This window comes from Phalacrocorax aristotelis, chromosome 18 (assembly GCF_949628215.1).
Source record: "Phalacrocorax aristotelis chromosome 18, bGulAri2.1, whole genome shotgun sequence".
NCBI lineage: Eukaryota > Metazoa > Chordata > Aves > Suliformes > Phalacrocoracidae > Phalacrocorax > Phalacrocorax aristotelis.
In genome coordinates this window covers 515,006-542,886 of record NC_134293.1, presented here as the reverse complement: position 1 = coordinate 542,886, position 27,881 = coordinate 515,006, and the positions used below count along the sequence as shown (strand labels likewise).

The window sequence follows — 27,881 nt, the reverse complement described above, 5'->3', positions numbered from 1 at the left end:
TGGTTCCAGCTGAGCCGGCCCAACTCAGAGTACCACAGACGTCACATACTGCGCGGCCTAACTGGTCAAGTCTAAAAGCCACGCTTTGGTGCGCTTTAGATAATGTTTAGGAGCTAAAACATTGCATTGTCTTTTGTTTTCAGCACACCTTCAGCATGTCCTCCTCCTCCCACAGGTCGCGCCTCGTTTGAATTCTCGATGATAAATCGTGCCACCATGACAGGACCTTTCCTCCATCAGGCTGACCACACCCCACAGAACAGGCTGGACCTTGCTTCCAGCCAAATCCCCCCTTCCTCGCTTCGCTCATTTTGTTTATCGTTACCAAAGACCTGCAGTTTCAGGAAAACCACAAAAATACATCTTGCTTTCTTGTCTTAATACGAACATCCCAAAAGAAAGGCCTTCTCTTCCTTACTTTAGTGGCAAACACATGGGTCCAACGCAATGTCTGTGCACCCGTGGCTCATGGAACACATGCAGCTGGGCTTTGAGGGAGAGGTAGCTCCAGCTCGGTTAGAGTTTAAGCCCTGATGGAAACGACCAATGTTTGTGCTTGTCATCACCAAAAAAGCACAATCAGAAAACAAGTAACTGCTGCTTTGTCAGCCAAAGCAATGAAATGCCAAACTTTATATTCAGAAAGAATGTTTTATGAAGAATTTTGCTCCGAGACGTTTTGATGCTTTGTGTTACAATATATTAAAGCCATATTGTGTAAATGAGTAAAACCCTGTAAATACTTTATAGCTCAGTATGAGATGCACTACAAGAAATGGAGTTGATGTGGAAACTTTTGTTTTAGATTTGGAATTTTTATTGGTTTTAGTTTATGATTATAAGGTATTAACCTGAGAAACCCATCCTGTAACTTCTTCACTGATCTGGACCCAGAGACTCTTACCTTTTTGAAGTCACTTGTCCCATTTCTTGCTCTGTGGTGATATTTTTATACCGTAGGAACTTTTTCATATCCACACATCCAACCTGTAAGTAACAGGAACTGCAGAGGCCACCCCTCCTGCGCCACTCCAGGCTGGCAACGAGCCCTGTGGCCCGTGGCGCCAGGATGCGCGCGAGCCCCCTCCCACCACGTACCTGTCCGGCGTCATCACTGCCCCTTCCCCCACACAGCTCCTTAGGCTCAGAGCAGCACCTTCAGAAAAAGTTGCTTTTCCTCTTGTGTTTAGCAATAACTGGAAGTTTGAGTTCCCACAATAAAACTCCACACTTGCCACAAATGCCTCTCAGTACTGCCTTAAAGAGGAAGAGACGGCCAGTTCAGCACTGCTGGCATTACTGACCAACTGCTGACGGCTCCCTGGCACAGCTGCATCTTCCGAAGCGAGCTGTGCTGCTTCGGGTCTAACCCGGCGCTAGACCGACACACCTTTTGAACGCTACCTGGTCTCAGACTGCCTTGCAGAGGTTAATCCTAAGCACCTTCCTTTAACAGAGAACCCAAATGGCTACAGGGTGGACAGCTCTGTGTCAGACACCTGCTGACAGCAAATCAAGCTCCGACTTCCATTTCCAAGGCCTAGACCTCAAACGGTGCGTTTTGCGTTCCTTCATGTCCCGCCTCTATCCTGATGCGGCAGCAACAACAGTTCCAGTAAGCCCCAAATAAAATACAGCCAAACGTGTTGCCACTCACATATGATCAGCTCGGTCTCCCTCGTTTTGGTCTCTGCCATTACGCCGTTCTCAAACACTGCCCCAGGCCTGGAATGCTGTACACACTGTAGGACACACACACCGCCCCACTGTCTGTGCTAGGTGTATATACGATACAATGCTGTATACGCTACTATATAACCTCTCCAAGACTACACTCAATAAATTTTTACAAAAGAAAACCCAAACCCACACCTTGTCTTTCTTGTAGAAACTGTTTCATCGCATTTCTCAGTTTTTTTGAGATGGAGGGTATGATTTTGTTTCCTCATTTGTCATGCAGCCCTGCTGCCTCATTGTTGGGCCCCATCGACCTACACAGAGAGCAGCCCCGCTACCGCCTATTCCACGGCACAGATTATTCCTAGAGATCTCTAGGACAGCAGCTAAGCAGGGTGGACATTAGATAACGTGTTTCCCTTCTCTCCATCCACATACCCAGACCAGAGGAGGAGTGCCTTAAGGGCAAGTGAGAAGCATGCACTGACCAGACCACAGCTTCTGGGGTGTTCGGGTAGGGAAGGACCAAGTGAGTGGTGTGGAGGAGCTTCCGACCCCTCCGGCTGCAAAGCAGGCTGCCTTCTAGGAGGCTGGCCTCACTACTTACGCGCAACACTGGGATCTTACTGTATCTCATGTCTGAAGAACAATGCTGTTACTTCTCTCTCTCCCCTCCAAATGTTCCTATTACAAGCAACAAAGGAAAGTTATTCTTGCTGAAATAACTAAAATATAAAAGAAAGCCATAGTAGTGTTTGGCATTTTTAATTTAGGTTTGTTTTATTTAAGTTTAATGTTAATCCATGCTGTGTTTCAGTAAGAACAATACAGATTCTGTATCTGTGGCTCCAGTCAGATATCCAGTAGTACAAATTAGCTTCAAGTTACACATACTGAACAAAAGAGGTTGAGCGAGCGAAGGGAGATGGGGAAAGGGGAGGGAGAAAGAAAAAAATATTGAACACGCATGCAGGCTTATCAATGCCACCTTCAATGCTAACCTGCTTTGAGGAAAAGTAAAGAATAGGCAAGAATGAGCAGCCACGGATTGTTGAACTGTTACCAGCACCATGATTTTCAGCAACATTTCAGCAGTTTGGAAACTTGTTTTTATACAGTAAAACCACTACAATATATGTCCCAATGCAACCTGTAACTTCAAGCTTAACACCCAATTAAGTTTAAACATTGGTATAAAATTCAGTTTAAACAGTTATAAAAAAAGAAAAATGCCACCACATGCGCACTGCCTTGCCGTAACAAATCCCTCCCCTACAAGTCTAACAGCCTCCAGGTGTAACATCCACTTCTGATGGCAATCTCGCCACATCAGGCAGGAGACAATACAGTAATGCTGAAAGAGCCTTTACGCAGTCCTGTTAGTGTCTTAAAGAACCTAAAAGCTGGCACCAGTAAAATCCACAGAAATTCACTCTTGCCTTTAAGAACTTTTAAACTGTGTAAAAAAAATAAAAATAAAGAAACCCAACAGGGCAGGAACCTAAATTCTGAGACCCAATGTAAAAGTCAGATTTGGTGGTTCTCAGAGTGACACTGAGGGTTTTTGTGGGGAAGGGGAAGGGTGGTCAGAGATGGGTTCTCTTGTTGGCCTTTGTGTCTCACTGGTTTTCATCTTCCACATCCTGCAGCGCTTCTTTATTCTGTTCTTCACCTACAAAAGTGTTTAAAAGCAAGGAAGACATTAACGTTTAAAAAACCTGCAGAATGGCTTAACAAGCACCTAGAGATTAATAGTTTCATGCAAGTACACACACACACACTCACACGCTGGCATCAATGACACACACGCATAACGCAGCCAGTTCTGCAGTGAAGCATTTCCATGGAAATTAAGCCTCGAAACCACCTCACCGCATTTCATACAAAACTGCGGCACAGGCTATTAGAAGACGTACTCTGTCTTAAGGACAAACAGCAAACCACCGTTTCTGAAAACTGAGACTGTGCACGTGATCTCTTGTTGATCAAGAGATGAACAGCCAAGACAAGAGTCATCAGAATGGCTGTAGTTCAACATCCTGAAGTGAGAGAATACCTTCCCAAAATCTCACCTCTACTCCAGAGAGCGCTATGGACACATTCACTAGCTACAGAAATGAGACCAGAACAGTTTAGAAACTAAACTTTTTTCTGCCCAAGTCCACTTCAGTGTTGTTTTATAAAATTGACTGCAGTGTTGAGACTGATGGCATGTATTATTAAAGGTACCAGAAGATGTATGAAAAGACATCCCTGCTTCAAGTCCAACACAACAAGAAACCCTTGGCTTGAGGTTAAAGGAAAACATTTTGTGGACATGAATTCCTCTTGAGAAAACAGCCAGTTTGGACCTGTTCAACCAGGCTGCAACATGCAGTGAAATGGAACTCTATCCACCAAGACTCTTGTAGTAACCGTACTTTGGTTGCCCCGGGTGAGATGCGTGCAACACCTTCTGCCCATCTTTGCCAGATTTCTACCGCACCAGGAAAGAGTTCAACGTACTTTAGCTAGTGCCGTAACACATGCATGATTTAACTTAATTGGTAAGAGACACTGAAAAATGCTTTCTTTACAATTATCCTTAACCGTGCGAGATGGTACTCTCTTAAGGGCAATGAACAAAAGCTACCCATTGAAAAAGTTATTTGCAATAAAATCCAATCAAACGAGACCAATGACTTTCAGCATATAACAGAATGCCTGCTCAGAGCATGTCCAGATTCAGAATTATCACCAGGTACAATACAAGGTAGGTTTTGGAAGAGGTGGCCTAAGGAACACAAGACATCTGACTTTCAAAGCTTACATTTAAAATTACATAACAGATAATTTAAGATAGCAGAGCAGAGGCCCTAACCCAGGAAGATGATTAAAAGAAGATCTGAGCATGCTCTAGCCAACACACTTAAGCAAATACTCCTGTAACAGGCGATTGTGAAAGTACTTTTCATGCCTAAATATTCTTAATGTCCATTCAGGTATGCAGCTCAATTCCCAGACATGTAAGTTACTTTGGATCTTAGTCAAGCGAATGGACCCAGGTAGGAGTAACAGGTCACAAATTGGTAGAACATTACTTAGCCCTGGAATGGAGTCAAAGATACAAGCAATTTATCAGCAGCAGGGGAGTGACAGAGGCAAGCACGATTAGTGATCAGAAGAAAACTGACACTGAAGAGTTCATTAAGCCATGACAAAGACTTACAAAGTAGAGTTTTTAGGAAATGAACAGTTGGACTTTCCTTTAGGAATCTATACAGCAGGAAAGAAGGGGAGAACAGGAATCATATGAAGACGACATTACAAGCATGAAAATAAACTAAACAGCTCGTCTATGACATGGTTAAAAGATATAGTAAATGAGATGGAAAAGTATAGCAGCTGAGTAACACCTGATTTTAGAAAGTCGTTCCCCACAACCTACACAACTGAAATCAAAACAGGCAAAAGCTCAATGCAAAAGAACAAGCCTTTTTCAAGTCTCCCCCGCCCCTTAGGAAACTGGTAATCGTGATGATCTTTTGTAGTGACACTGTTACCTTTTACCGATCTCCAAAGGTTCTACCCATTTTGGAAATACAGAGTTCTGGAAGCAAGAGTTCCAAATGCACTCAGTCAGTGATTAGCATGGCATGAGGAAATGAGAAGACTTAACTTTGCACCTATGTCTAAGCACCATGCATAAACACCATATTCTTTGTGGACCTGAAGAACTGCACCACAATTTTTAGTCATCTTGCAGTATTTCAAATTTTGTAATCATCATCTTTCTGTCACGCATCATAAACAGTAACTAGGATAATATGAAATACTTCAGGAAGAACAAAAATATCTATTTTCTGTGCTATGGAGCTAATTATGAAAAAAGAAATTTGAATCTAGATTATGCAAAAAGAAATATAAAGAGCCTCTGTAAACAATCTTGTTGAACTTCTACGATATACAAGATACATGAGACCCGTCAGTCAGCTCACATGCAAATAAAAGATAGCTTTTGGAAGATGTTCTAATGCTACTATCTCGCAACAGCAACCCAGCCTTGTTACTTGACCAGATTGGCTTCCACAGTGTTCCCACCGAGCACCACAATATTTGGCTCTATTGAAAAAATAAAAGGTCTTATCTTAATTGTGGGAATCAGGAACAAACTTCTTTTTCCAATGCCTAACCATGGCAAGGCAGGCATCTTACAATACCTGTAGTATTTAGAGCAGAGCCTCTACAGATTCATCCAAGATACATACATATGCTTCCGCCCCATTAGGTAATCTTACATCTTTGAAAGTAAGGTGCAGTCCCTCACAAGAGACTTAAGCACTAGGATGTCGGGTAGCCTAGGAGCCAAGACCCTGCACATTCAGTTTTCCCAGTTCTGTCAAAAGCCCAATGAAATAGGGGTAAAAGATGACCTGCAACATTCAGTACTCCTGATCTATGCAAAGAGCTAGAAGCTATCAAGTAACAATACTTTGAAAACAAACCCATCAGTCCTACACAGAAACAGGTAGTCAGTAAAAAGTTGAAGAGATTCTAGAATTGCTTTCAAATGGACACTACACCAATAAAGTACTCCAAAGTAATGCTGCATGGCTACCACCACGCTTCAAGTAATGTCTTACAAAAAAATTAAGATACCCTGAAGTTAAGCAGCAATGTTGTTTCAAACCTCTGTGCATTTCTAGTACCTAACATACTTTAAACAGGACTGACTTTTTCCCCTCTCCAAGTTAAAAGGAAAGTCAGCTCTTTCCACTTCTCTCCAGCATGTAATTTTTGCAGAAGGAAGCACAAGTATAAATCTTTCTAGATGAAGAATGTTTAATTCACTACCAATAATCAGTGAAACTGAAGGCATAACTCAAAAATGAAACAATTGTAAATTCATACTTAGCATTGTATGCAAAAGTGTAAGAGTGTGAAGAGTCCCTTCAGTGTGCCAAAAACAGACTTAAAAATTTAAATGACTATCAGATGTTAGTAAACAGAAGCAATCAACGTTCCAAACTCTGGTACTGCCAGGGAATATCTTTGGTATTTGCTCCGGCAACAGCCCACTTCAGGAGTCACAACCAAGCATTTTTTGGAAGTATTTCAAACATCTCAAATAGCAAATTAGATTTCCCTGATCAGGTTGGGTGTGTCATGGCCCATCCGTCCCGTAACAAACTATTTTACAAAATCCCTTTTCCTTTTGCTCTTCTCTTTGTACTCAAGTCTTCATAAGAAGAGTAAAAGATACTGAAAGTGCTCTAAGGTGAGGTGATTAGTGTGATGGCAGTAAATCTTCCACTAAAATGCCAATTCAGATCTGGTTGGAACGAGAACCATAGATGAGCATGGCAAGCCGTAAGAAAGAAAAGCTGAATTAAATAAAGTCACTGCTTTTAAAATAATCAGATGCCTGAACAGCCAGGTGGGGAGAAGGAAAAAAAAATATCAGCATTACTAATTCCACACTTCCTTCCTTGAAGTGAGAGCTGAAAAGCTTCTCAAAAAAAACTAGCGTCACCTCTGTCAACTTACCCAGTGTTAAGAAAGGACAGAAGTTCAGGAAGGTCAATTATTAGGAAAGACAGAAGTAGAACACCAAACCAATCTACATTTCCATGCTGTTTTCTGGGCAGAGATGAGAGGACAGCAGCATTTTAGAGCAGAGTTTACTTACCATCACCCTGCATGTCTGAAGTCCATAGTGTCAGATTATCACGTAACAACTGCATGATAAGCGTAGAGTCCTTATAGCTTTCTTCACTCAGTGTATCCAGTTCTGCAATAGCATCATCGAAAGCTGCTTTTGCCAACCTGTGAGCACAGAATAAATCAGATAACATATTGCTGAACAGAATCCAGAATTACACAAGTTAAACCTGTGCCTCAGAACACCTATATTCTAGTTTGGCTACATGACATCCATAGCTTGTGTAAGGTATTTTTTTAATGGTGTTTATATGTTCACCCAAATACCTCCCATCTTCAAAACCAGTCACTTTGTGTGCTTCAGAACAATATTCTTGAGTAAAAAGATACTGGTTTTACTGAACATTTCTACATCTTGTAGTACAACTGATCAAGGTCTGCTAAAAGCTTACAAGTAAGTATATTTACATAACCTGCAGTGACAGGAACAGAAGACAACATTTGCTTCAATCCTCACTTTTATGCTCACGTGAGTGAGCCCCTACAGACAGATGAGCTACTGTGATTCTATACAGGTTCAGAGATGAGTAACATGACCTCTCTTACCTTGTGTAATAGCCAACAGCAAGAGAGGCAAGTTAAATCACCTCACACTTCTAACAGAATTAACACGGCAAGCTGTTAAGCTGCCGTTAGTCGATCAATCCATGGTTATTCTGCTTCTCACACGTGATCTACTCCCAGATAAACAAACAGGTCTGGATTCAGACAAAATGGCAAAGTTGAAAAACTTTCCAATGAACTGACCTCAAACAGAAGAAGTCATCAACTACTATCAGGAAAAAAGCCAGCCTAGAGTTTCTGTTGAGGAAAAGCAGTTACCCAAGTAGCAAGCACTTCTGGCTTGTCTGGTATTCACATCAACTTTCTCCATCTTCCCAGCCACTACCTACCTGCAGGCACGATCAGGAGAATTAAGAATTTCATAGTAGAATACAGAGAAGTTGAGCGCAAGTCCTAAGCGGATGGGATGTGTTGGTGGGAGTTCTGTCATTGCAATATCACTAGCAGCTTTATAAGCCACCAAGCTATTCTCTGCAGCCTCCTTCCTGTCATTCCCTGTGGCAAACTCAGCCAGATACCTATGGTAGTCCCCCTTCCTGAAAACAGAAACAGAATGTACAGTAAGAAGTCAGTAGTCATTGTTACCCCACCAGCCACTAAATAAATGGCTCAGTTCCAAAGCTGATGTTTATATATTCACACACACTGCTGCAGAATTACTGTCTAGACAACAGCGCATTAGTACTTAAGTCAATTTTAAACCATCAGGCAGGAAAAACAGTATGGGTTCACTTATTTTCTTTCAGTAGTACCTGAAATCGTAGTTTTACCTTCTTCATTAACCAACCATTTCTGTGCAACTGAATCTCATCTAAACTTGACAAGTTTTTGATCTGAAGGATAGAGATAATCCAACTAGAGGGGAAAAACACTCTCTGATCACATCAAGATTTAAACTATGCTTCAGAAAGTACAAAATATGCATCAAACTAGGGACAACAAGAACATACTCCAAGGCCAAGTTTCACTTGATAATGCAATTTTGAGGTTGACACTACAGTTATCTGTCTACCTAATTTTCTTCTCCTTATGAGAAGCGTACAGCTCATGCAAGAAAACAGTGAAGCTAGGATATGATCTCTACATTATTAGCTCAAGAAAATGATTCTTACATTTAAGAACTTCACAACAGCTTATGTTAAGTTCTCATGACCCTATTCCAAACGACATCTATCTGAAACAACACAATCAGGACACTAGCACCTCAAAAGTAGCCAAAAAGGGATATCGGTTAGCATGACTGAGCTGCCCTCTTTCTAGAGGTTACTGTGGTTGAGTGGACAGAACACACACATGCAGCTACTTCATTGCTGTCTCTAGTTCAGAGACAATAAGAGCTCCTTGCCTCACAAAATACTTACATTTTGTAATAGAAAACCTTGGACTCGCCAGTGTTAGCTGCCGGAATGAGGTGTTTGTCCAGTACATCCAGAATGTCACAACAGATTAACTTCAATTCAGTCTCAACCTATTAAAAAAACCCAAAACAAAAAGAGAAGGCAAGGTTAGCACATAAGGCTAAGAGCTATTTCAAAAATACCCAAACTATCAAACAGGCAGTATCACAAAAATCCAAGGAGGGGGAGGACAGAAGAACAAACAAAAAATTCAGTTGTTCCACATGTGCATTAAGCAAATCAGTTCTGCATTATTAGTTGGCACACAGAAATGGCAAGGACTGATGTACAATGAAACGCGTAACTGAATAACAGAATTATAAATTCCCTGGAAGACATCTTGCTAGACAGCTGCGTTAAGTCTGTCTCAGGATATACTTCCTTACTGCAAGGCTTGCACAACTCCTAATTCCTTAAATTTTTGATCCTCAAAACTGCCCTAAAAGTGGCAATGGTGAAGGGAACAACTTGAAGGTTATTAATATTTATCAGTTAAACTCCATTCCACCCCAGAGTTAAATGGAACCTTCATAACAAGTTTCTGATGAGTACTTGGGAGGCAAAGCTCTAACAGAAAAGTTCAAAGACAAAAATCAGGGAGTGTCAGAACAGAATAAATGTGCGCCACACAAAGTCAGACCAAAGAGGAAAACTCCAGAAGGCACAAACTTCAGAAGCAGGCAAAAAAAGCGCAGCAGCTCAGAGAAAAAGCAGAAGTCATCAACACTAACAGTGACATCTGCGGCTAAAGAAAACCAATATAAAGCTTTATTTAAAAACAGGTATTGGAGTTTAACAGCCAAGGTTGAAAACATGGTCACACCACCATCAGAATTTTTTCTAATTCAGAATGTAAAGCAAGGTCTATGAGGTTAGGTTTTACCACAGGAAGTTCCACACCTGAAAGCAAAGAAACTAAGCACATCCAAAAGAAAAAAAGCTAAAAACTGTCTTTTGACATCAACATTGCCAAAACCAGACTTGGTCTGAGCACCCCGATATTCCTAGTAGGAGTGGTTGGTCAAATGCAGACAATAACCTAATGCTGCTCCTTCATGATTTCACAGTAACTTTCATTGCTACAGCTGAAGACAACTCTGGCTCAATCTACTTTTATGTACTGTAAAGTAGAGGTTTTCAATCAAAGGCACAAACATTAGTTACAAGGAATTACCAGTGACTGCATGTCTTTGCTCACAAGAACAGCTTCACCCAGTCCACTACCCCTTCCTATCCTCCCACCCATGCAGTTTTCTTTCCTTCTTTCTTTAAGCACTTTCCTTGCCATGTAACATTTTTATCACCATATAGCTCCCAAACTATTAGGGTGTGTAACCACAGCATCTATCCTCAAAAGCTGTTAAAAGTTATAGATCCAAAGTAAGTGTTAAACTGGCACATATATACACATACCGATTTGCAAAAAGTGATTTAACAGACTTGCAGACATTTCTTCAGAGAAATTAATCTATGGCAAACTTCATACACAATGTCAGAATGCCCTAACATTCAGAGGAAGAGTTAGATGTTCTACTTAAAGTTATGTGACAAATGCTTAAGGAAGTTGCTGGAATATGGTCACTTGAGAAGACTCTACTTCATATATTCTTGGGCTACAAAAGCTATAAAACCTTTGGCCAGCAGTCAGTTCCTGCAAACTTCTTTCCTCTTGATCCTCTTTTTCAATGACTTCTTTTGCAGAGAGATCTTCAGCAAAACTGCAAAGAATTAAATCAGTTTCTAATCCTCTTTTGGTAAATAACCACACATGTACAAACTTCTATTTCATCTCAGACAGACCTTTTTCAGCTTTGCTTAACAGATCAGTCACACAAGTTAGATCAGCTGCTGTCCAGGGCAATGTAAACGCCCTGACCAAGCTTAGTTTAAAAATGTTTAATACAAACGGAGCTGAGCAAGAACAATACAAAAAAGTCAAACCCACGACAAAACCCTAAAAGCTCCTTTCTAGACAGTGGCTCTATGAGCTCTGCAAAGCAGCAAACCAGCACCAGTGCTCACACTAAGCTGTCCAGAGCATTTGGAAAAGGCAGGTTTAGGATCATGCTAGCTCCAAACGTAACATATAGTACTACAGGGTCTGGCCAGCAAGGGAAGACTGTTCACCTCCAAGGGTATGTAAAAGCCCCACAATCCACCCTGCCTCTCTTTATTTTAGTGGTAGTGCTGGCTTAATCAGATTCCAGACTGTTCTTAGCTCTGCAGATACAAAAGCTTGTAAACCACCTGGTGATCTAAATAAGGAAACCTATTAGAAGCAACCAGAGGAAGGGTAGCCTGTACTAGTTCTTTGACCTGTTTTAATATGTAGCCCCCAAAATAGCTGCACCTCACAACTGAGATGCAACATGAAACTAGAACAGTAGGAAACAGTTGCTAAAGGCAGTAATCTACCTCCCTGCCAAAACAGACGGACAGACCACCCACATTTATGCCACTTCATAGCCTAAGAAGCGGGGGAGAAGAGAGCCCTGCAGCTCCCCAGAATACAACCCAGGTTGTAAGTCAGGGCACTAGAAACACATATTCTCATGTCACAAATACAGACCAGTAAGAGGAAGGTGAATACTTATCCTATGCTGTTAGGGAAGGGATTTGGTCTTACTCTAAGGCAGCGAACTGTATTATGTGCAGACATACACCACTTCATCCTCTCAAAGATGAAGAGCACAAGCTTCAGTGTGTTCTCATCTACAGAGATGCAGTCAGATGAGAAAGCCAGAGGCTCCACTTTTATGCATCCAAATGGCCACAGGACCCAGAAAAGCAGCCTGACTACAAAGGAAGTAGGTAAGTGGCATTTTCCCCCACGGCTATGTATGTGTTTTGCTACGCTTAAGTGGCTTGAGTAAAGGCACAGCCTGGCATTCAGTCATCTCTCAGGTGTTGCCTACTGTATGCCTCAGACAAAACCAGCCCGGCCCTATTCTGACACCACCATCATCCCTCGAGTCCTGCCCAAAGTCACACTGGTTAGTAGCTCAAACTCCAAACATTAAGAGCCATGTGCTAAGTTATAATAAATACCGATGTAGACCAAAACCATCGAATAATTACTTTCACAGTAACTACACCTTCGATTTCAACTCAAGCAGCACTCTACAGCTGAGCAAGGTCACACCTGGCTCTGGTGGTAGGTGACATAAGATGTTTTTCTACAGATGCTGGTTCTCTCCCACTTCCCAGTGCTTTAAACTTGGCCTGTCGGTCCCCAGACAAGCACTTTGGGTTTTTTATTCTTCAGAGCCTTTCAAGCCTGGGAAGGGTCTCCCAACAACACTGAACTTACTCTAAAAAACACTACCATTATTTGTTGACAAGGTAGCATAATAACCAGAACTCTGCTGAGTCTGTACTGACCGTATCTGCTCGGAGAAGCACAGAGCACAACAGGGCAGCTGTGCTACTGTTCTAGCAGCAACAGTGAGAAGCACCACCCAAACTTTTGCAATTTGTTCTTCAGGCCCTTACTGCTCCCATGCCATCTTGCCAAACCCATTTACACTCTCCTTATAGCAGATGCTAACTCTGAGTAAGTTCTCCCAGCAGTTACAAACAGGACTTGGTCTTCAGCTACATGTGATACATAGAAGCCTCCTGGAAAACTCAGGCTAGAGTTGAATAGACACACCTGGTCTTTCTCCAGTACGGAACTACGTTACAGTTCTCCACAGCACTCTTCCACCTAAAGCAACTTCGATCGCTATTCCCTTTAAGGACTTAACAGCTAGGGATATTGTTGGCATGGCACTATACTTCATGTGGCCCCTCTCGACAGATACCTCAAGGACCACATAACATTTATTTCTTGCACACCAGTCTGCTCTGCATGGTACTTGCTCTCTTTACAAAGAGAGATGCAGAATGCCTTTTTTTTTTACAGTCCTTCCAAAAACAAGAAAAAGTCTTTTCACTATTAAAGGATCTTTGGCAGAAGACAGTAACCACCCACAAGATGATGTGCAAAAGAACTGGAAGCACACAGAGCAAGACAAATTTAAACAGTCATCAGATAGCTATTGTCTTATTTTACATGTTCTGTTAGAAAGATTTTAGACACCCATCAAGAAATGGTATTTGGGACTCTATGTAACTGGCAGAGCCTCATCCCATCAGCATGCCAGCATAAAATTAGAAACCCACAACTTCAACAATTCCATGAAGCAACAGAAACCCTGTGAGTCAACAGAAAGTAGTTCAGAGCCATTCCTGAGAAAAGATTCTCAAGCCAACATCATTGCCATTGGTGGTATATGAATCAGTGCCAGGTGATATAATAGTATCCACTGCTTCTCTGGAAGCGAAGATCCGAACCATGTGGAGGCACTTGTCCTCAAAATAACAGAGATTAAGTCTCTGCAGAAGTGTGTGGGATTTAAATAGTAAAGGAGCATGCCTGCTCCAAGCTAAACCATCACTTGGGGTGGTGGTGGTGGTGGTGTAACAACAACTCACTGTTCTAATAGCTGAAGGTTTCATTAGCCCTTACTGACGAGAGTCAAAGCTTGCTCCAAGTTCTCCATTTTAGGTAAAGTTGCACAGACTGACTAGACTCAGCACGAAGTTATGTGCATCAGTTTCTCCCCCTCTCAAGAGAGGGAGAAAACAGCAAGGCCCTAGAGGTTATTACACATGCAAGTTTCACAGTTGAGATGACCATGACATCTTAACATACCCCATCCCCAGGAACATGGCGTGCTTTATCTCAAATTGATTGCTTTAACTGCTATCAGTTTAACTGACAAGCTTAGGGACAACAAAAAAAATTAATCTATATTTTAAGAACTAGATGCTGTCAGAGAAGCCATAGTATCTCAGCACTCATTTCAATGCAGGCAGAGCTGAGCTAGTAATAGGTCTGCCACTTCAATTGTGCAAGACTAACTAGGCAACTATTCTTCACTACCCCTCAATTGCCAAGCACTTAGTTTACAGCAACTCCTGCCAAGTTTTCATCGGGGGAAAAAGTAACAAAACAAGGCCAACGTACACAAAATGCAACTATCACAGTGATAAAATACAAGGTAAAGGAGTCAAAGAAAGTGGCCATTCGGCTTACGCTGCCTGTCTTTATGCCAAGAACAACACTGAAGATCCCTTCCTATCGGTATTTCAACCAACAGTGTTAATATTTTGAACTCTGTAGGACAGAACCACCAGACGTCAAGGTCTGTATAAGCCAAAGCAACTCTTATCAAAGAGAAGCTTAACAGCTAAACACCTCCTTTGACATGGTTAATTTTCCAGAAAGAGTTGCTTGGGGTAAGTCAGGTTGGAGGGAAAAAGAGTAAATCCTCCTGAGCATGTGCAGTCTCACACTTTGAGTAAACACGGAAGAAACAAAGTGCCATCACCATTCAAATACTTATCAGATACGTAGATGCACTGAAGGAAAAGCCCTTCCTTCCTCCTTCAAGTCTACTGCCCTTTTAAGTCTTTACACAAAGGCACCCAACCTCTCCCCTTCATCAAGTATATTTATTCTCCAGACAAGGAGCAAACTTCATCCTTTCAAGACTGTCACCTTATGACAGCTCACCACACTGCAGACAATCTAGAATATAAGGGCGGTTTATGGCAAGGGTAACAAAACCAGACCATAACTAAATCGCATTATGCCACAACACCAACTACATCTTACCATTTGCCGATATTCCCGAATCATTTTTAATTTATCTTCTCCACCTTTGTTTTCTTCTTTCTGTTCAATGCTGCTGATTATTCTCCAGGAAGCTCTTCTGGCTCCAATCACATTTTTATATGCAACAGAAAGCAGGTTTCTTTCTTCCACTGTCAACTCCACGTCCATTCCAGCCACTTTCTTCATTGATTCAACCATTTCTAGGAGGAAAAGGTCAAACAATTATTCTCATAGCTGAAGTGTCTTTCAAGCCATTCAACAGAGGTTACATGCTAACAATAGCTTATGGAAACAGGCTCCCTCCTCCTTCCATACACAGTTATTCCTCACTTTTATACCAAGTGTTCCAAACAAATCAATGAGCACGTACACAAAGGAAGTACCTGATGTTCTTTTACATGCATTTGAGAAGGATCAAAAAAATTCTTTAAAGATATTGTTTTGCGTTTTGGTATTTTTAAGAGACAGACAAAGAGGATTTGGCATTAGCAGCAAACACGTTCTTCACAGTGGATAACAGTTATCAGTACAATCCTACAGGAATGAATGTTCTTCAAAGTGCTCCAGAAAAGACAGTGAATAGGGAGAAAAGCATGAGCTTTTGTAAGCTAGCTTTCAGCACAGTAAGGATAAACTGAAGAATTAGAATGCTCCACTGATTTGTCAACTGGAATACAGTACAACATGGTAATTAACCAAAAATTAAAATTCAGATTTGAATAGATGTAGAGAAGTATGAGTACTGTTATTCGGGAAGCAAGTCAAAGTTCTAAGAAGAAACGACCAGAAGAAAAATTAGGTGTTTGGAGAAGTAACAAAAGAGTCATCCTGAGGATAACCAGAGCAACCATATCCACCCATGCCAAGCAGCTATTTACACTGAGAAGTAATACACAAAATATAAGTGTTTAAATCTTTTGCAAAAAGGCTTCTAAACCTGAGGTTAAAAAATATTACTAAATATAGGTTTCCTATACTCAAGTGGAAGCAAAAGCCTGAACTACTTACAGGAAGTTAATATCCTTTCATTACCTAACCACACTATGAACGCTTGTGACATATTGGAAAAATAAAAGCTAAAATGTTAACTATACATTAATTGAGAGCCTAGTACAAGACATTCAGGAATCATAGGTTTTGTCCTGCCACACGGTGCTTCAGTTCATTCATCATTTACCTTCCACCTTCTAGAACTGGTGGGAATCCCAGGCAGAAAACAAGACCATTAACGAATGAGACTAAGCCCCAACTATCCCATCTACTCAACAGAACAACAGTTTTATAGTTATATCTGCCAGGCAGAGGGACACTAGAATGACTCAGAATCATTTAGGCTGGAAAAGACACTAAAGATTGATTCCAACATATTTAGCTTCTGCCAAGAGCACGATGATGCAATTAGGCTATGCCTCACGTAATATGATGCTTTACTGTTCTGCGGCCTGTTTACCTTGCATACTGTCAGTTTTAGCTAGGATACCCACTCATCCCTCCCCCATCATTTTACCTCCTTATGTTCTGCTGTGTCATGGCAGCATGAGCCATGGGAAACTAATAAAGCTTAACGGTCAGTTTTTTCCTTGGGTGCCAAACTCACAATCTTAACAGACACAAGCTATTTCAGCAATGGAAATTGTAGGCTCAATCTTTTTCCCTGGCAGGAACAATGTTATCAGTCTCTGACATGTCTCCACGTGTCTAGGGCAAAGTTTTATAGTGGCTCTACTCTTACCAGAAGCGGAAAAAATCCCTACCTCTCCCAGTATATTTTGCTTCTCCAAATCACAAAGTAACAAAAAATCCACCAAGGATTTGATAAAACTTTTACAACACACCACCCTACTATTGCAAAAATGGTGAACTGTTTTTGCTGATGACTTCAAGAGTTGCCCTAAAACCACTCCATACATAAAGATTAACATAAGCATGCAGTCTTGTAATTTAAGTTATCGGCAGTATGATACAGTTACAATATGCAACTTAAATAATGCAAGCACTATGACTTATTTCCTGAAAGATGACCCTACCATCTGTACAAAAAATTTACTTCAAAGCTGTAATTTTTTTAAGTTATGCATGTTAAGTCATCTCATTTTTAAATTTCTTAAAATAGCAGAGCTACACACAAGATAAGTCTGCTGGTTTTGGCTGGGAGAGAGTTAATTTTCTCCACAGTAGCTACTATGGGGCATGCTTTGGATGTGTGCTGAGAACAGTGCTGACAGAGATGTTTTTGCTACTGCTGAGCAGCCCTTACACAGACTCAAGGCCTTTGCTGCTTCTCACCCCACCAGCAAGCAGGCTGGGGGTGCACAAGGAGTTGGGAGGGGACATGGCCAGGACAGCTGACCCCAACTGACCCAAGGGATATTTCACACCATATGATGTTATGCTCAGCATATAGAGTGGGGGAAGGAGGAGGAAGAGGAGAGACATTCAGAGTGATGGTGTTTGTCTTACCAAGTCACCATTACACATGATGGAGCCCTGCTTTCCTGGAGATGGCTGAACACCTGCCTGCCAATGGGAAGGAGTGAATGAATCCCTTGTTTTGCTTTGCTTCCTTTGCAGCTTTTGCTTTACCTGTTAAACTGTCTTTATACCAGCCCACACATTCTCACTTTTACCCTCCAATTCTCTCCTGCATCCCGCTGGCGAGGAGTGAGCAGGCAGCTGTGTAGGGCTTAGTTGCCAGCTGGGGTTAAACTATGACAATAACATGCCCAGAGTGTTAATTTTTGTGAACAAAGATGACAAATGGGAATCAAGACTTGCAGTCTCTGCTACTTGGGTACCCTTGCCAAGCTCCTGCAAACAACACGGGGCTTGTCTTTAAGCCTACTATTTAACTGCCCTCAGATAAGAGGAGTCATTGAAACTGCACTACATCCCCAGGTATTTTTGAATGCACAGCTCTCCTTTCAACTATTAGTTGTGTACATTCATGAGCTGCAGAGATACCATTTATGTAAATACAAATAATTTAAAGTGTAGAAAATGGAGGAGGCAGTCATGCCTCGCTATTCATCTATGACACTTGTTCCTAGGCCTCCACCATCACTCTGAAGATCTCTGGTCTGACCCAGTATGACCATTATGCTTTAATCAAACATGCGTTGTTTTAGATATGTGGCAAGCTTAATTACCCAAGACCACACTAACTTTGTCCCGTCTGATCCTCTCTGAAGTTATGAAGGCCAGAAGAAACCGAGTAACAAAATACCTTCTCTGGAACTGGCAGGCTTCTGAAGTACACCATGTCTTGTTCAATTACACTTGCAACCTTGTGCACCCTACCAATAGTCTCTAGCAGTCATACAGTAGTGCACAGATCACAGAACATCTAGCTTTTCTTTAAAACAGAGTTTATATTCCTCTGTGCTTTACTAATTGGGACTAACTACAGAACATTTTAGTCATATCAAGGGATGTACTATAACACTGCTACAGAAATCCTGCTTCTATACCAGGTAAAATAACCATGCACACCTATCTCATAATAAACAGTGGTACACATGCAATAATTACTCCAGAGTGTAGAGGTGAGAAACCCATTAGTAACAGTTTCCAAGATCTTCCAGCCTGTATCAGGAAATTGCAACAACTAGGAAAGAAAAAATGGGCAAGTTTTACCAACTGTACTACAGGTTTCCTTCACAATCTGTTCCCTAGAAGTGGATTGTCTAACATGGAAATTTAAAAGAAAAAACTATACACAAGACTCACTGTTCCCTGTAAATGAGTGTCTGATTCTCAGAGCACTCAAACATATCATTACAAATTTCATCAATTGCTTAGCTTCTGCAGGATTTTATCCATGGCTAGCCTAAGCATGTACAAGCCCTGGAAACAGAGGTCCAACCTCTGTGCACAGGGAGGACAAACCAAATTTAACGTGAGCAATAGCTTTACAGGGGCATAGTTGAGACCAAGTCCTACTCCTACAAGAAGCACAGCCTCTGTCAGTACACATTAGCCCTGTTGCACTTCTTCAGTCTTCTGCAAAGCAGGTCATTAACTCACATCTTGTAGAACCACCATAACCACAGAAACAATGGTGGCCAAAAGAACACAGTCAAGTGCACAGAACGGCTATCAGAAAAACAGGCCTTGTCATCCCAAGACTTTTACAACCGTGCGTTAATAAGCCAAACAGACATTTTGCCAAGTAACAGTCATCAAGAATAAGATGCTAGACTGTGACAGGGAGCACCCAAGGCTTTCTTTTGTGCTGAAGAACAAAACCCATAAGCTTCACCAACTCTTCCTACAATACATGGCCTCTCTTGATACACTGATGAAGGGAACTGAAAGGTCCTTTCAAAATCTTAATCCTGATACTAGTTAAATACACAACCACAGATTATAATCCCACCCATAAACAAGTGTTTTACCCAAAGAGAAGATTTATCAGCCTACCCACAAAGCTGTTGGAGAAAAAGGTTTCTAGTTTATTAACTAGCCCATTTTTTACTTACAATACAGAAATCTGGGCTGGTATTTCAACAAGACATAATATACATATACCTTGGTCTTCCATGGTAAAGCCACAATCCAGCCCTCAAAGTTTAAGCCTGATGAATAATCTTAAGAACTCAGGCAACAGAGAAGCAGGACAGCATTTCTGTATCTTCTCCAATAGAAAACTAATTCTATACAAAAATAAAGCCATATATGCCCGCCAACAGAACAAATATTTTATATATTAAGTGCAGCTTTACCTATCTGGAAGATTCCACAAGGTGGTGGTGAACCATTCAAGACAAAATACAAGTCTGAGAGCACATCTCAGTAAGAATGTTTACTGCAGTAATGACAACTCATTGCATACACAATCTGGAGATGCTTACACTGCATTATGGAAAAAGTAGTGTTATGCAGACTCAAAGACAGACATTGTAGCTTAAGTGGTTAAGTTCCAGCATTTCAGTTGACTCTGGCTGTCACCTTATAGTGCTACTGCCAGATCATGCCACCATCAGAGAGGGAAATCCCAAAAGGGTAAAATGGGGAAGGATAGGGTAATCTTCTGGAGAATGACATGCTTGCCTTAGATTTATATCCTTGCCCAGGCCTCGGCTGTTAGTTGTTTTAAGAAATATCACAATAAATAGACATTTAGTCTGATCGGGTTTGTACATACTTACAGAAAAAAGGCATTTAACCAAGACCCAAAACAACTGCTTAAGATACTACAAAGCTAAAAAATGGCATGGGCGTTATTAAGTTCCTACATTCTACTCCTATGATTAAAACGCTTGGTTCCTCATTGGAAACATTGCTGACTCACCTCCAGCCACTGCAGAGTACCAGTGGGGGAACACATGCACAGCTTGTAAGACACAAAGCATTTGGACAGTAGTTGCCACTGAACTGAGTGCTACCTACAAAAGATTTTAAAAACAGGCTGGTACATGGCTTGGGATTGGGATTTTTTTGTTTGTTTTAATATGAAAGACAAAGATTATGCCTTACTGTAAGCTCAAAAAATAATGGGGAAGTTTACAAGCCTTGAGAAACACATTTGATAACCATCTACTATAAGCCAACCCACCAAATTTGTACAAAGGGCACAGCTGATAATGAAACTTACTAGGTCACAAAATAATGAATGCCTCTTTACCAGATAAAGATGAAAAACTTTAAGCATTTGTTGCTTCTCAAACTCTAGAAATCCAAGCAACTGGGGGAACTGGAACATCCCTGTGTAAGGAAATATGGAAACAGGTGATGTACAGCATATTTAGGAGAAAGACCAAAAACCTTCCCAATATAGGACACAAAACTTAAGAAACAGTAGACCATACCAAAGAGGTAGCACCATATATCAAACATCAGTATCTGACAGTTCTGTCAAAGTTTGTGCTTGTAACAGAAACCACTGGGCCTAAACAAGGGCTGATACACTAAAGAGAACCTGTTGGGGCAAGACTACAGTGTTTGCAACCTCTAGCTCAGATATCGTATAGTGCTTACATCTCACACTAAGCACGATGCTACAACATCTGATTTTGTTTTATGAAGCATCTAGTTATAGAGTGTACAACAGGGCACTCCTAATTTTCAAGAGTACAGAGAATCTACTTCAACCTTACTGCTGAAGTAACTAACCCTTGCCACAGCGCACCGGTTCAACATTAACACAGGGAAAACAAGAGCTATAAAACCTCTTAGTGATGTGCTTAACTTCCGAAAGAGGAACTACTTAAGTGAGAAAACTTGTTTAAATAATAACAGAAAAAGAGCTTGCTAAGTAAAGGCAGGATGGACGTGACTTGATGGTCATCATACCGAAAGCTTAAATCAAAATGAACCTTAGGAAAACCCAAGAAGGTGGCTTTCTTAAATACTAGGAAAGCGAACAGTAGTAGAAGCACAGCGCTCCAGAAAACTGAAATTGTGTTTTAAGTTTAATCCTTTCTACTCCCCTTATCCAAGGCAAACAAAGCAGAACAAGATCTTCAAGCTTTTAAGCCACTGCTGCTCAGTATCTATTTCAGGAGATGAAAACTGCATCCAGCACGATGTGAAGGGTACAGCAGAAAAAAACCCAAGCCTTCCTACATGTGTTCCCCATAGAAGATCATGCACCACAACCAGTATTCAGAGAAGACCGGGTACAAGCACAAGTTTTGTACTTGTTCGTTCTTGGAATGAACAAAAGATGATTAGTAACAAGTCACAAGAACTCAATGTGTCTCATCCTCAACTGTTGTGTATAACCTCTCAGTTCAGACTTCGGTAGCAGCAGCAAACAAAGTAACTAACACTATGTCAATTTTTAAGAAGGGTTCCAGCAGACACTCAAGAGGAACTACATACCCATTAACCTAACACTCACAAGGGGTCAAGTTAACAAGAATTACATAGAAAACCTGAATGAGTGCGTATATGCATAAACAATATATTGCAGAGCATGGCCTTCTGTAAACATAAGTGATGCCTCACAAATCTACTGTGATGCTTTGAATGAGTCAAGCATACGGACAAGGAAGACATGATTGATATAGTCTACCTGGATTTCCCAAAGGCATTTGACAAGGTCCCTCACCCAGGGTTCTTTAAGGAACTCAACTGCCATGGGATAGGAAGGAAAGTCCTCACATGGATAAACACTTGGCTGAAAGACAGGAAACAGGGTATGAATATAGGACTCAAGTGTTCAGAACCAAGAAAGATCACCGGTGCAATCACAGTGATCTGTGCTGGGAAGCATGCTAACACTAAGTGATCCAGAAAAATGGAAGCAAATAGCCAGTACTAACTTAGCAGTAGCAGCAAACTGCTAAGAACACACACAAAGACAAAAAAGAGCTGAAGAAATAGGGGCAAGCCTATTTTCTTCATTAAGTGATGAGCAAAACCTGTGAAGATTAATGCCCATAGACTGCATTTTCCCTAGAACTGCAGGCCTCCACCTGGCATCAGTGGGTGCCATGCTATTCATTGCAATGAGTAGCTCCAAATTCAAGCCAAAAGGTAGGGCTCCTCTTTTCATCCATTAGGAACTCCTCTTCTTAACACACTACTACATTGCCTGCATTAGGTTTTCTGTTCTCTTAAGAAATCTTGCATTTGGCAAGTAAGACTTAAGAGATGCCTAAACCAGTCCAGCAGCTTGCAGGGAGGTGGGTAGTGGCTTTCCCCTCTACCCCTATCAATTCCATCATGGCAGCTCAACACTTCTTTGACCTCTCAGCTGGCTGATTCGGGTCACCAGCTCAGAAAACAACTACTCAAGGGAAAAAAAAAAAGTCTTGCTTATAATTTAGAGAACTGAACTGGCCCTAACCAGACTAGAATCCAAGTAAACATGAGCAAAAGCCAGGGAAGAGAGGACATCCCTCTTTCAACAGTGAATTGTCAGATTAGCTCACCCCACTTTGAGGCACTGCGCCTTTAGTTTTGAAAAGCATCAAATGAACGTAACATTTACCTTTACACATGATATAAATTTTTGCCATTTTTCTTCAAAGGTCTTCGTGTGCTTGAAGCACTCCAAGTAGATCATTACAGGCAATTAAAAGCAGGGTGCAACTACTGAGGTACTAAAAATTGATAATCCTATCTTAAGCTCCCTATCTAGAGCATGCCACACTTACCATGATGTATGAGTTTTATACAAGTAAACACAAGAACCTAACAACTATATTCCCACAAATTAAGACAACCAACAGGCAGAGTGGGGGGGAAAACACCAAAGAATATCCATCCTGCACAGTGGGTTAGACTACGATTTTGTGGAGAAAGCAGCAGGTTATACTGCTATTCCTTGTATAATGCTTATGACAGCTGGTGTAGGCAACATTGGATTGCATGACTGTGCAATATACAGTTCTACAAAGCATACTTTCATGCACTTGGAGAAATAGATGGGTTAAGGCCAAATTATCCAAGCAACAGCGCTATTTTCTGCATAATCAACCCTCTGAACTATGATAAATCTTTCTTGCAACAAGAACATGAATGCTAAGTCATCACTATCACCTCTTCAAGCTGTGAACATATGCTTTTCTAAATAAAAGAGGGTTTCTCCAGTATTCATTAACAAAAATTTTAGTTTGAAAGCAAACATAGGCAAATCTAAAGACCAAGTCTCATACATTTCTCTGCTTGACTGAGGTAGCCTAATACAAGCACTGATGTAACCCAATGGACACCAACTCAGCTTCTGAACTCCTTGCAGAGAGCCAAACTATCTAACTGTAGAGGTTTGCCTCCTTTGGTTGCTCTTGGTACCTCAGGAGGTTCAGGAAGGCATAGAAAAAAGCCCTCTCTCAAACAACTCTTCATTATGAGAAGTTAATTTTTATCACCCCATATGTAAACAATTATCACTGAAAAACCCCAATCTGATTTCTCCAACATCATCTTGCCATACTCTACCTACCTCCTACAATTCTTAGGGATGTGCTGAGATTTTTCTGCCTTTTAGCCCCTTCACATCTACCCAATTCAGAGACAAAGAAAGCAGTCATACCCCACATCACCAGAACAGTCAGACCTTTGACAAGACAGGTGTTAAGTACTAACCATTAATGTGGGGAGAAGTTAAAAAACCACACACCACACTTAAGCATGCTTGACATTTGCTTGAAAGAGACAGGTCCTCTGCAAACTGAAATTAATATGCAACTTAAATCCCAATTTGTGACTGTTTATTGACTGATTCTTCATTAAGCTGTCTGTTCAAGACCTGTTACTATAGGAATTTTTTCTAAAACAAATTCAAAACTGCTGCACACCTTACTGCCTTCAGAATAAAGACATTTTATAAAAACATAGAAGTCAGCTGTTAGCTTGCTGTATTAGGAGTCAGGAGAGCTGTCAAATAGTTTTTTTCTTCCTACCTCTACCCTGACCCATTATCTGGTTCTGGAGGAAAGAGATCCCTGCCTATTTCACCTCACCTAAGTTATACCATATGTGAATTTGAAGTCATATACTTCAAGACCTGTAGTACAGAACTGCTGTTTAGAGCTTTAGTATCTGCTTACAGTCCACCTTGTGTCATAGCATGTTTCTCACCTTATTAAAGGAGAAGATGTTACCCATCTTCCACAACGAAGAATTGGTTTCTACACTCAGCAGCAGTCTACAGGAATGCAGATACACACATTCTCTTGATACAAAGAACTCAAATATTAATAAGGTAATTTCACAGTGTTACTTACTCCATTTAAAATAAGAAGGCAACTTATAGTAATATATTATTCTATTTATAATAGTCTTTGAAGAAACAGCAGTAAGTGAAATTTCTCACAAAGCTTCCTGTATTCCAAGTAAGCTTCCTGGCATTTTGTGATTTGTCATTACATGCCTAAGCAGATCTGAAGATAGTCAGACACCCAAATCTCTTAATATCTCTAGAGATCAGGGCTTAAGTGCTACTTACACTGCAGAAGTACCTAGAAAGTTGTCCCCTTAATCTGGGCCAATATACTGAAGACAGTAGAAATAGAGGCCTAGATTTCCAACAATTCACAAGTACAGCTTCCAAGACTTTGTAACTTCCATAAGTGGGTCAGGTAAGTAACACCAAAGAAGCTACAGTAAGACACCCACTGTAAGTGCTGCTATAAATGCCATGAACCATGCATGAAAACCAACCCACCACAACACCACTCTTTCCAAGTCTCAAGAAGGAAGATGGGACAGAACTTAATGCTAACCTAACATTAAATACAAAGTTGTCATTTCACACTCATATTCAAAGACACAAGAGATCTGTATTCCATGTATTTATAGACAGTACTTACCATCACATCACTTTATATGTGCCAATTAATAACTATGACCTTATGATCGTGTATCTCAAACTGAAGAGCAAAATTAAGAATAACTTACACTTCCACCATACTGCTTCCTAAACAATTTTGTTCACAGACTTAGCAGTCTCAGCTGTAATCTTGGCAGAACTGCAGCATTTCATAGAAGCAAGAACAAATTATGCCAATAATTTTTAATTGTTTCAGCTGAGCAAGAATACAGAATTAGATGGTAAAACAGTATGTACAGTACATATTCTTCCAGGCCAGGGACATGAGATACATGAAGATGCACTTAGAACAGCTTGCAGAATTAGACGGTGAACCTTAAATGTTTACCCAACTTGATTCTAACAAACTTTGGAAAGCTAAAACAGATCACAGCATTGATTTAAACATGACAACTTAAGTTTAGTGTTCCCTCCTAAATGATAACAGCCTCATTACCATTCAGAAGTGATATACCATAGGAAGTCTTTTACATTTTGATCTAGCCAGCTTGTTTTGCAAACATCTACCATGCTGGTGGAACAGAAAGTCCACTGAGGGAAATGCTACACAAAGGCAATCCCTACTGATCAATTTCCGTTAGTTGACAGGGAGTCTAATTATTTTGCATTTCAGATCTCTATAAGGGGGTAGTCTTACTACTTTCTAAAAAACTAATTTACCACTGACTTCAGGAAACACTAGGAAGACAGTCATGCCTCAAAATCTCCCAAAGATGATGAATCCTCCAGGATGTTGGCCAAGCATCCAGCTTGGGTCTCCACTCAAACCAAACACAACACTTTGGGTTGCACTGACTGATCCATACCAGGGGGAGAACCCTTTCCTCCCTGCTCACCAAACCAACTCCAGAAATACTGCTGGAATTGATTCTGGGGGTCAGGGAGAAGGCAATGCATTTTCCCATCTCACACCCTTCAGGGTACGCAACAAGGAACTGAAAAAACCAAAACCCCCAGAAGTTGCACACTTACTGTGAAATATGGAACTGCATGCTTCCCTCCGCCCAAGTCAATTAATTTGTACCCCAGTATCTAGTTTTTTGGGGGACATTTCTTTCTCTAAGTCCTTACAGTTACTGTGGAGACTGTTTGACTCCTCTCATTTAGTAGGGTTCTTAGTTCTACTGCATTTCCCTACTGGAATAGTCACAGAAGGGTGTCTTATTTTGGCCTTCCTTTTTTGTTGTAGTTTCTATTTTCCTCCCCAAAACATGCATTTTTCAGATGTTTTGCAGTAGTGCTATCAGAAGCCTTCTAAGCACAACTCAGTAAAAACATGTTGTTTGGCAAGAACTTGGTATTGTTGCCTATCAAAATTAAGAACAGAAGTATTTTGAGTGTTTTCCTACCTCTAAATGAGGTGTAACAACAATCACTTTTTTTTATTTACACACAAGGGTATTTATTTCACTTTAAATGAACAAACGTAAGGTCTTGTGACAAAAGTAACAGTCCCAGAAGAGTAACACCATGAAGAAAAGTAGAGGCCCTTTCTGTTATATGCAAGGGAAACATGTTTAAAGAAACAGTTGCAAGACAGACGTTTTGGGGGCAAGAAACACCAACCAGGGTTGCCAGTTCCTCCCCTCTACCACTTTTCCCCCAGATATTAAACAATCAGGCACAGCGCACAAACTTACAGTGCAAAAAGGATGAAAAGACGATGCTGGAAAAGTAAAACGGTCTGTAATAATTTCTACCACATAATGAAAGCATATGCATTTTCTTCAGGTAATGAAGTATCACATAATCCCTCCAGGGTGAGAGCTCGCTCTCTCTGGTTTGCCAGGGGCAGCAGTATCTCCAATCGAAAGCAAAGGAAGAGAAAGAAGAGCGCTAGCCCCCTCCCTCGGGACCCAGTACGCCGAGCAAGCCTCTCCCCAGCGTCGCCCCCCGGGGGGCCGAGAGCCGGGCACCCACCTTCCGGAGAGCACGGCACTGGGCGTTGTCTGCGGCGAGCCGACCTCAGCCCACACTGCCGAGCTCCGCCGGGCCCGGCGCGAAGGGGAGCGGAGCCCCGCCCGAACAGAGCCACCTCGAGCCGCGCCAGCCCGCAGTACGAGAACGGCTAGCGGGGTCTCTTTGTCGGGCCCCCGAGGCGGGGGCGGCTCCCCCGCGCCCCCCGGGACTCGCCCTTCGCGGCCGCCATTTTATTCCCGGCTTCTGCCGCCACCGCCCCCCGAACCGGGCCCCGCCCAGGCCCAAGACACCCACTCGTTCAGGCCCCCCAGCCCCAGCCCCACCGGCCCCTTGGGGCGCTCCCAGTCGCCATTTTGTCTGAGCCCCCCTCCTCCGCCCCTGCCCCCCCTCCCCCGCCCAGCCGCCATTTTGTGGCCGCTCCCTCCCTCTCCCCTTGGCCTTGCACGGCCTTCCTAGCCAGCGCTCACCATCGTAGCGCTCGGCCTGCTCAGCCAACTTGGCCTGATAGACGAGGTCCTCCCGATCGTCCATGTCCTGCAGGCGGGGCGGCGTCGGGGACTGCACGGGGTGGATGGAAGCCGATGGGACTGGGGGGCTCAGCGGCTACCAGCTCGCTGCTCTCCGGGCAAATATGGCGGCAGTACCGCCTCCCGCTGCATCCGGGCACTTCCGCAAGTGCGCG

At 41.8% G+C, this 27,881-nt stretch overlaps 2 protein-coding genes and 1 long non-coding RNA gene across 9 annotated transcripts in view; 1 reads left to right on the top strand and 2 right to left on the bottom strand.

The window, feature by feature from the left end:
- MYO1C (myosin IC) overlaps positions 1 to 3,161 on the top strand; it is a 56,799-nt gene extending 53,638 nt beyond the window's left edge. For all 5 annotated transcript variants that reach the window (XM_075113341.1, XM_075113340.1, XM_075113337.1 and 2 more), the window contains one exon: positions 176 to 3,161. In XM_075113341.1, the coding sequence (XP_074969442.1) occupies positions 176 to 202 (27 nt within the window). In that variant the 3' untranslated portion in view covers positions 203 to 3,161. The remainder of the gene's footprint in view (positions 1 to 175) is intronic.
- On the bottom strand, positions 2,432 to 27,871 carry YWHAE (tyrosine 3-monooxygenase/tryptophan 5-monooxygenase activation protein epsilon). Of its 2 annotated transcripts, none has more exons than XM_075113361.1 (6): positions 27,667 to 27,871; positions 15,001 to 15,200; positions 9,303 to 9,409; positions 8,271 to 8,477; positions 7,346 to 7,482; positions 2,432 to 3,349 (listed from the first exon to the last, which is right to left on the bottom strand). In XM_075113361.1, exons 1-6 carry the CDS (start codon positions 27,728 to 27,730, stop codon positions 3,297 to 3,299), a joined length of 768 nt encoding a protein of 255 aa, XP_074969462.1. In that variant the 5' UTR covers positions 27,731 to 27,871; the 3' UTR covers positions 2,432 to 3,296. The 2 variants fall into 2 exon arrangements, with proteins under 2 accessions (XP_074969462.1, XP_074969463.1); XM_075113362.1 differs by lacking the exon at positions 2,432 to 3,349 and adding an exon at positions 4,891 to 4,932.
- Positions 15,238 to 27,471, bottom strand: LOC142066188 (uncharacterized). Of its 2 annotated transcripts, none has more exons than XR_012663632.1 (3): positions 22,016 to 27,471; positions 20,624 to 20,703; positions 15,238 to 20,384 (listed from the first exon to the last, which is right to left on the bottom strand). It is a non-coding gene; the product is annotated as an uncharacterized LOC142066188 (long non-coding RNA). The 2 variants fall into 2 exon arrangements; XR_012663631.1 differs by having other exon boundaries at positions 20,594 to 20,703; positions 22,016 to 27,470.
- Positions 27,872 to 27,881: the final 10 nt, after the last annotated feature.

Bases quoted from the DNA above. Each gene is read 5' to 3' on its own strand.
- YWHAE (XM_075113361.1), bottom strand. From the start codon at position 27,730: ATGGACGATCGGGAGGACCTCGTCTATCAGGCCAAGTTGGCTGAGCAG. The intron at 9,410-15,000 runs GTAAGATGTAGT...TTTTTTTAATAG, and splicing joins TTCGGGAATATCGGCAAATG to GTTGAGACTGAATTGAAGTT. The intron at 3,350-7,345 runs GTAAGTAAACTC...ACACTTTTGTAG, and splicing joins TTCAGACATGCAGGGTGATG to GTGAAGAACAGAATAAAGAA.